This window comes from Vitis vinifera, chromosome 13 (assembly GCF_030704535.1).
Source record: "Vitis vinifera cultivar Pinot Noir 40024 chromosome 13, ASM3070453v1".
NCBI lineage: Eukaryota > Viridiplantae > Streptophyta > Magnoliopsida > Vitales > Vitaceae > Vitis > Vitis vinifera.
The window spans coordinates 8,625,117-8,635,250 of NC_081817.1; the positions used below are offsets into that span (position 1 = coordinate 8,625,117).

The 10,134-nt window shown below is 38.4% G+C and overlaps 1 protein-coding gene across 1 annotated transcript; it reads right to left on the reverse strand.

Annotated features, from left to right (window-relative positions):
• Positions 1-1,244: 1,244 nt before the first annotated feature.
• LOC100250575 (probable phospholipid-transporting ATPase 7) lies at positions 1,245-8,064 on the reverse strand. Its single transcript, XM_059741889.1, has 3 exons — positions 7,821-8,064; positions 7,648-7,760; positions 1,245-7,345 (listed from the first exon to the last, which is right to left on the reverse strand). Exons 1-3 carry the CDS (start codon positions 8,062-8,064, stop codon positions 5,552-5,554), a joined length of 2,151 nt encoding a protein of 716 aa, XP_059597872.1. The 3' UTR covers positions 1,245-5,551.
• Positions 8,065-10,134: the final 2,070 nt, after the last annotated feature.

The following is a 10,134-nucleotide window of genomic DNA, read 5'->3' on the forward strand; positions in this document are numbered from 1 at the left end:
AACACCTAAAAATCAAAAGAGCTTTCTGAAAAAGTTCAAGTCAGGTTTCTCAACTATTGTCCCTTTTATATATATATAAAAAAATGTGTATAGGGATGAAAAATTGGAAGAGAATTCAAATTGTAAAGGAAAGAAAATGAATTGGAAGAGGATTCAAAGTGTAAAACAAGAAGGATACGAAGTAGAATTTGGAAAAAAATGGGAAAGAAATATTTTCTTTTTTAAAAAATATAGGAAACTTCCTATTAAAATATTTCTTTGAAAAAAAATTATTTCAAGACTCACCTCATTCACATGACAATGCATGTACATGATGCTCTTGAAGTGGGGGCATTTGGAGACAAAAATTTTAGTGGATTAAATTACCACTAATTTGGTTTTCAAAATGAATAAATAAAAAATAGATATTATTATTATTATTATTATTATTATTATTATTATTATTATTATTATTCTAAGGAGAAAATCCGAGGTGACTTCATACAATAAAATAGGCTTCATCAAATCTCCCTGCAACTTCGGTAGATGACAAAAAAAACTGCTACACGCGTTCTTTGTCATTCAATAAATTCATTCGGGAATAAGACATTTATGACCCTCGATTGATATTCGAAATCAAGAAAACGTCATCTTTGTCATTCAATAAATTCATTCGGGAATAAGACATTTATGACCCTCGATTGATATTCGAAATCAAGAAAACGTCATCGTCGTCTTCCAAATTGTGAAGACAAAAGAATCAGAGGGAAAATATTCTTTTGTAAAAAAATATTATATTTGAGATTGCATCCCAATATTTTTAATTTTAATAAATATTTTGTTCGCATTATTTTCCTATTGTTTTGCTAATTTCACAAGACTTTTACGAAATTTGTGCGTACACAAACATAGTCTTAGTGTTTGATGTTGGGCTTTAAACATCCAAGCTTGAATGTTGTTGGGCTTCATTAGCTTGGACCTCTTTTAAGGAAAACACTTATGAACCGTAACCTCTTTGTATCCTTTTCCTTAGAACCTAAATTGGGTTAACCTTTTAAGGCCTCTATTTGTGTTTTGTGTTGGGCCTTATGCTTCAAAGCCTAATTATCATGTCTTCATTTACTTTGCATGGGCTAAATTAAGTGACCCAAGCCCTTAGTGGGCTCAAGTCAGTTATGTCCAACGGGGAACCCTAGAAAGAGTTTCCATAACTTTTCCATAGAGTTGTCTTCCACCTATAGAAAGAAAGAGAATCAAAGCCTTTACCTTCTTTTCCTCGCCATCATAAGTGTGCCAAGATCAAGGAAGAGCCATTGGGTGAAGATCTTGAGTCTATGAGACTTCCTATGAGAACGATCTTCATTTGCATCTGCATTATAAGGAATAAATTTGGGAACTTCCAAACCTCAAGTATTGTTTGATGTTGCATATTCTAAATCTTGTTCAAGTTTTAAAATGTTTTTATTTATTTATTTATTTTTACCCATTGTGCATAGGATTTAGAAGGCCTTAGGAAGATTTGCATGCACCTAACTTGATCTTAGGATAGAGAATGGAGAGATTTGGGGATCCCTGCAGACCTATCTTTGGAGTATTTAGCCTAATACACTGATGTATCTATTGTAAGAATTTGAAATGAAAAGTGAAACGCTTTTCTAATTAGAAGAAAGTGGAATAATAAATAAAGAGACGTTGTAATTACCAGTATCCCCGATGAGGATCTACATGGAGTAAAAAAAAGGGTGAGTGATTGAATGATACCACACCATATATGGGTGTTTATACCTGAAAGAAGTAGATGTTGCCTTAGCTTTAGCAAGATGATTGTGCCTAGTCTCCCACCTTTGAATATAGTGAAGATGAATAATCATCCAATCCAAATCATGTCAACCTCTCAAATCATATTCATGTAATCCCATCTATGTATCGCATTGCTTGGGAGTACTTTGTAGTAACTCGCATTGTCTTAAAGCATGATCAGGCCTATACTACTTCACTATATGGAAATATATAAGGGGTGATGTGGACCCGCATTTTTCACGTGCGTCCCCACTCGATTCGGCGAGACTCGCTTTTTATTTGTGAAAAATTAATTTTAGAAAAGTTGGAGTCGCCACTTATTTTATTTTTATTTTAAAGGGAAAATAAAACAAGAAAGAAAAACCCTAAAATGTGACTCCATAATTTTTGGAAAAGCATGTCTTTGAAAAACCCGAGTCTAGGTCCGGGGATCAGGTTACTTATTAGGAAGGTACCTCTAGGAGATATCACCCCTCTAAGCCCTATAAAGGTCTCTACTGACTAAGTTAAGGGAAGTGCGGCAATTAATCGGTACGTTATAGGTATCTAAATAGGCTAGGTGATTTTAAATATATAGCATGCCAAACAAGATTTAATCACAATAAGAGAGGGTTAAGATGCGTACCCGGATCACTTCTCGAGCGCTAACACAAGACATTAAAGGTTAGTTTGGAAATATGACACATAGTATGTATTTTCATCAAAGACGATCAAACAAGCATCAAGGCAATCAATGGCATCAAACATGGTCATGTCTCATAAGAACATACACATTCATAGAATTTTAGGGTTGTGGGGTAGAAAGGGCGTACCTGATTTGCAAGCATCCGCATCTCTATGGGAAGCAAGGATATCTCAACCATAAATACGAAACAAATTCACGTATATCATCAAGAATAATAAAAAATCAACATATCAAGCAAACAATATTGATGAGAGTATCATGAATGTCGGGCCCCCACCAAAGCCCTAATTGACTTCGCATGAGTTGGTTCCATGAATTCCATTATTTGGAATCATGAAGTTTATTCATGCTTGGAAAAAATCAAGAAAATCACAAAAATAGTTAAAAATAAAAGGAAACAGTGAAAGTGCATACCCGAAGTAAAGCGGCAGCAAATTGCATGTTAAATCTGGATTTTGTACCTAGAAGCTGCTAAGGACCTTAAAGAAAACCAAATTCTTTTTTGATAGAAAAATGTTTTGAAATCCGGCTTTAAGACGTGTAAGATCACAAAAAGAAGAAGAAGCAATGGGAGGAGTACGATGTGAGGCAAAGTGACCATGTTGGAGTGAGGTCGGGGGCTATGACCAAGTTTACATTGTTGGTGATTGCAGGCGCTGCTGTCATTTTCTTTAAATTTTCTTTTATTTACTCCCTTGCATGCATTTAGGTAACTTATATCACTGCATTCCCGGGCCTTTTCTGATTTCTTGAAATCCTCTACATTCAGATTTGTTCCCAAGAGCTTTGGCATTAATTCCCTGTACGAATCCCTGAAATTTTCTGAGAAATTTGGTTGTTCCGGACTGCCATTTCTGATTTGCTTGGAGATCATCAACAAGAGGGTGATTAGGGTAAAATGGGCCAGCTGATTTGTATTCACGTTGGTCAGATGTTAATCTACTGATATGCTTTATCAGATAGAGCAACACTACATTGACCCTCAAATCTGAATTTTGTAATCTGGGTTCAGAATCATCAGCATCACTAGAGTTACTAACAATGGCAAGCCTTAATTTCTCATTGCTCCATGTATGCATCAATAGCCTTGTTCTAGTTGCATTTTTATTCTGACATCTATAGGCTGTATGTCGTGGCCCACATTCTGTTTTAGCCCCGGGTAGAATCTGATGCAATGTATTCCGTAGTGTATTCCAACACCTTGTTTAGTTAAGGTCCATGATATCAAATGTCAACTGTTGATCTGGACTTCTGTAAGTGAACACGGATAGCTGAACTGTTAATTGAGTATAAAAGAAGTATATCAAGGTCTTTAGGTACCATTCTCATGTCCATAGATTGATGAAGGTGAGCCTCCTTAGGCTGGATGGACTTTGCAGAAGTTGTTTTAGATGCCCATTGAATTGTCTCTGGTTTGATGACCGTCTGAATTAGGTGGAACTATTTTCTGATTTGAAGGATGAGTTTCTTTTTAGCAGACTCAGGCATTTTCTCAGAAATAAGCATGACGTGCCCATTGCATCTAAATCAACAAGATCAGCTGTTTTTATGGGCATTTCTGCGATTATTCAGGCTCTTGTTTCATATTTCTTTTGGCCGTTTTTGGAGCCTGTTTTCATGAATTTGCATCTATGCTAATGATCCCTTTCTCAGATTCAAAATTCAGATTTTATTGGCCACTTATGAAACCTCTGTTTTTGAATTCCTTCCAATTGATCAAGCCGAGTCAGGTCGGAATTGCTTGAATCTGTCCACCTAGGTCAGCATTGTTTTCAATGGTCTCTTCATAAACAAGTAAATCATTCTAGCCTGGGAAGATATGTTCTGAATTAATGCAATTATAAGTTGGATACTTGATTATTCCCAAATCAACTAGTAGAAATGCTGATATATCCCGCTCTCTATTAAGGAAGAAAAACCTCAGAGTGCGCCAAACAAGAGACTCTGTTTTGAAAGAGATCCGAACACAGGTTCCTGTTTTGTTCAGAATTGCTCTTTATAGGAGTGGGCATAATCCATCTTCATAAGTAGGAAGAAGTGAGGCAATAAGACCTTGCTTTCTTGTACCAGTCTCTACTCTAGGGTAAGGCGCTGTTGCAAAGTGCTTTCTAATAGGGCAGCCGCGTGCACTTGCTCTTTTGAAAATATGAAACAGAACGTGAATTAACGGAGAACCAATAATAACATAGATGGTTTGAAATAAGCTCTTGTCGCTTGCATGCTTAACTCTGGAACCTTTACCTTTTCTCCTTGGCAATGACTTCTGGTTCACTTCAAAACTATCGCATACTTCCGAGCATTTGAAGCATGAATCATGACCTTCAAAACCCTTATCATGACAAAGATCACCATCCCCATTGTTACCTCTTTCACTGCATATCTCACTTAATAATTGGTGTCATCATCCTTCTGAACAAAACCAGAGATGATGATAGTCCGGGAAACTACATTGCAGATTGGCATTCACAAAAATTCCTTCACAACTTGATCCATATCCCTGCATTTGGTATACAAATCAATGATGGCAGTCCCCACAAAAACATCTTCTCCTTGAATCTGAAAATAATGTCCTGAAGTGAGGCATTGCGTAGGAAAAAATGTTGCTTTAGTCGCAAGAGCTTTCCACTTTCTGTAGCATCTCCAGGACATAGAACAACACAAATCTGTTGAGCTCAAGAATGAAGCTGTGCAGGGGCTTCATATTGTCCATCATTAAAGTTGCCCATCTGCCCAGAATTGCAGCATTCTGCTCCCCTACAACATTCCTCATACTATTTTTGGCTGCTAGTATTAAGCAATACTGTCCAATACTTGGGTTCAAAAATGCAGCGTGATTGGATGAAAGAGTCGGCTTGTTGATCACAGAATCCATTTGGCAGCCAAGCATTATCAGAAAAGATTGGAAATACTTCCCTAGTTCCTACTCCGTGATACTTGCAAGTCAGACTCACATCGTCTTGGAAGAACACGATCTACAGGTTCCGATAGATGCGAAACATGGGCGAAATCCCCTGCTGTGATGGCCGTTGCGTTTGTCGGAGAATCTCAGAAAGCACTGCCTTTACCACCGATCTTCAAACCATAACTTCAGAAGTAAAGTTGGAGAATGTTACTTTTTGAAGCAAAAGACACAGAGAAGCACTCATAAAGAGGCAACGGTTGTACTTTAGTAGAAAATATGGATGCCAAATTTAGGCTGCTTGTCAGTAAGTTCTGGAGAGAAGTCAATCCAAACTGAACACTGCTGCTGTCCACTGAGGCATTTGATGCCACTCCCAAAAGGTCCTGTAGAGAATATTCATTCAGATGCCTAGTAGTAGCTTCCTCATATATCCTTCCATTCTTTGCCAAACGATCAAAGATGATGCTGTCTGCACCCTTGCAAAGGAGAAAAATCTGCCCATCCTCATCCCGCACAATCACGGACATTCGCTTTCTTTTGCTAGTGAACTCCAACAGATTGAGAATTTGGTATTCCCTTTCGACTGGTTGTCCAGAAGAAACATATCTTTCACGAACATGTACACTTGTGTGCGTTCTTTTACAAAACTCAAAACCAAATTCTCGAGCTGCAACAAGAAAACTTCCTTCATCTGGTGACTCTGCTTCATAATTAAAGCCCCCAATCTCTTCATTTCGCTCAGGAATTGCAGTATGACAAACTGCAAGTATCTGAAGAAATAATTCAATGACATCTGCATTGGGCTCTTTTGACCAATTTCCTCCCATGAGACGGATGTCCTCGAAGCTAAACCCTTTGATCACATGTTTATGTTCCTTCTCATCTTTGGAAGTCACGACAGTCTCCAGTTCAATTTCTGTTGCTTCTAAACCACTTGCATTATTCCATGAATCACCAGTACTGTTTTTATGCATGGGAAAATTGGAAAGTTCATTTCCCTGCTCCTCAAGGTCAATAGCCATCTGCTTTGCAGCAGCAAGTTCAACTTCACTAGAACCAGAACCATATGTAGAACCAGCAATCGAACACTTGAGAAAATCCATCCGATTGCATGTCAGAGTGCCAGTTTTATCAGAAAGGATTGTGTCAACCTGGCCTAGCTCCTCATTCAAATTTGATGTCCGTGCTTGGGCAGTATTCCCAGTTTCCTCATCATACATGTGTATGTCCTGGTTAATGAATGTTGCTTGCAGGACCTTCACAACTTCAATTGAAACATAGAGTGAGATGGGTATTAAATACCCATAAAGTATAAGAGCAGTGACAAGATGGAAAATTCCTGACAATGCTGGCTTCTTGGGATTATAAAGGTTTGTGGTATTATTGGGCTGTAAGTACCACCAGTCGGGCATTTGGTACTTTGTCTTTACGGCAAATCCAATAGAGCTGATCAATGAGATCACCACAAGGAGGGTGAAAAGAATGTAAATGATTTGATCCATTTTTCCTTCTATTCTGCTCCTTTTTGAAGGGGACTGTGTTGCATTCTGCATGACTTTGCTATCATGACCGGTAAATATCACCACTCCATACACAAAAGCCGTGTTCCTAAGCTTTGAATCTCTGAGGAGGATCTGACTAGGATCAAGAGGATAAACCTGACGCTCATACTCAAAATTGCCAACAAAGGTGTAGAGGCTCGGGTTAGGATCTTCACATTTTATCGTTGCTCTGAAATCATTGAAAGTCCCATCATCGTCCAATGGCAAAGTAACCTCCAAAAACCTCTTTACCTTCAAGTTTGTCTCGCCATCCAGGTTCATGGTCTCCACATAGCAAATCCCATCATCATAACTCGACGACAACAAAAGCAAATCTGCAGGAAAAAAAAATTGATCTTTCTCCACTTTCACCACATTCCCAACGCGAATCCTCTGCCATGGCTTAAAACCAAATACACCATTCCCTTTATCATTATACTAATAAGAAAAGACACAAAGGCACAAATAGCAAGTATCATAATGGTCATACCATGGAGGACTTCCCACACAAAAAAAAAACCCAGAAACCAAGGACTTTGGTTTAAGTGAATTCATTAATTCCATAAATTTCCTCTCTTTTATTCAACAGATCATCAGCCATAGGAATACCATCGGTGGTTGACGTGGAGAGCTTCTCTGCAATACCCTGAACCTTACCATGAATTTTAAGCCTTTTAGTCATGACTTTCCACAATTGATCCCAACTCATCAGCACAAATTTGAAAACCTGCAGCTGTTACTTCCTCAGGTGCAATGTAGTCACTGGACAAACCATGAATAAACTGAAGTGCGGCCTGTGAAACTAGAACTGCTACTCTGAACTTCTCCTCATTGGAACGTCGAATAGCTTGAGCTTCGAATCACTTGCTGAGATTAGCAGTGAAACGGAACCTTTGCTTAGGTTTTTAACAACCCAGCGAAGCTTTCTCCATGTGAGCTTTAGGTGGACCTGAAGCCTGAGCTTCTAGAATTGCTTGGTTAGCTGTCTCATAATAACCAGCTGAGCGGCAGAGCTTTGCATATTGAAGCCAACAATCACCAACTTGAGCACCAAGACCGCTTGCACCAAGAACCAATCTTTGTAAAGCCAGAAGTGACTCTCTTGCCCAAAGGGATGGCTGTGTAAATCTGAGCCGATCTCCCCAATTTTCCATCATTTTTGTGAATCTCAGATCAGCCAAATCAATTGATTTCAGCAACAGCTAGAAGAGCAATCAGAGCTCGTTTGGACAGAGCAATTTTCTCAGCAACTGAGAATTGGTCTTTCTTTATCAGGGCCTGAGGAATTTTCACAACATCCATGTCAAAGGAAGCATTATTCTCAGAGCTGCTGCAAAGTAAACCTTCCTTGTCAGTCCCATCAAGGTACTCATCCATCAATTCCCACTTGCTAAGCCTCCATGCTGCCTGATCACCTTGTATGCACCAAGTTTTCTTGTATTTATGAATTTTAGCTATTGAACCATCCCCGTGAATAACCACAGTCTGGAAGTGGCACATGTCAGTAAACAATTAAGAACATCTGAATGCCTCTGCACTGAGGTGGGCTCCATCTGCAAAGCCTGCTCAGAAGAAGTTAAAACTTCTGCCCAGTTTCCTGCTTTCTTGCTGATTAGAAAGCTGGTCTTGCAAACTTAATGATGTGTGTAAACATGCTAGGCCAGATAGACCATCAAGCTCATCCAAACCACTGTATATTTTCATGAGGTATCTTCATCCTCTCTCTGAAATTCTGGTGCTTCTCTCTTTTAAGTGGTCGATACTCTTCTTTCCAATGGTGACTCTCGCTCCATGGTTACCCACATTGCACATATCCTGAAATCACTACATTCCGTGTAATAAGGTTCTTATGGGGCATTTTATCAAACAATTTCCGAGCAAAGGTAAAGATCTCCCATCTTGGCACGTGCATTGACCATTACAATCTGATACACCAAATTTGGCTCACAAATTGATGAAAACATCCATTAGCAAGCAGCCAAACCACCTAATTCCTGCATACATGTAAACTAACCACTTTGAACATGTGAGTCATACTCGAACCCACTTTTCAGAACGGCACCCTGTACAAACGAATTGATCCCATGCATCAATAGCTGAGCGGAGGTACGAACCCAGAAGGTGAAAGTGTAGTTATCAGAGACCAAATAACCAGTGGAAAGATCCTCTATTTCCAGAACCATGCTTCTCAATCTGTCCTTAATCTGCATATCCTTAACAAGTGAATAAACAGCCGACAAGCTAGAATTTGTTTATTCTCTTTACTGAATCTCATGACTGCATGCCCAAGCTTTGGAATCACCCCCATATGAAGAATTGATGGCCATAGGACGGATAGGAAGAAAAGCAAAAACGAGTATGGTAGAGAATAGCGGAAACGATGGGAAAACAGACATGGGAGATTAAAAGAAAATAAAACCACATCTCATGATTTTTCAATAGGCTCTGGTTAGTGGGAATAGGCACAGAGATATATGCTTCCGAAGACATTAATGACATCCAAAATCAAAACAAGGCAAACAGGCAAGTGACCAATCTCAACAAAGCAAATTGTGGCCCTTTTCGTCCACACAAAAATCAACAAAACAATTATATATTCAGGAATCGAACTCACGGAAAAAATCAAATATAGGTAAGAATTCCGAAAGCAACGAGGTGCATACCTGGACAGCTTTGGTTGCAATGGCTCGGCTTCTGGCTATCTTTTCTCTTCCTTCTGAGGACAATTCCCAGATAAAAATCCTCTTTTTTGCTTGTTCTTTCTTCCTCCTCCTCCCTCTCTAGACTCCAATACGTGCTCTGCCCCCAAGAAAAATCCCCTCACAACAATAAAAAAAAATAAATTCCTTTCTCCTTCCTCTCTCACGTAGATATACGCCTTTCTCTAAAACCTAAATCTCCCTAAAAAAAAAAAAAGGCCCAAATCTCCTATTTTTTTCCCTTCTTTTCTCCTTATCCTTTTTTTTTTTAAATCTTCCACTTCAAAAGCAATCTTCCCAACTTCAAATTCTCCTCCAAAACCTTCCAAGGAGAGTCCCACTTTCCTTAAACTCCAATGGTAAGTTTCCTTGCAAAAACATGAAATTTTAGAAGTTAAATAATTGCATGAATAGATAAATAAGTAAATAAATTAGAAAATGGTAAAAATAATAAATAAATAAATAGTTAAGGAAAATAATATAAAGAGGAAAATAAAATAAAATAAAATAAAAATAAACAAATTAACA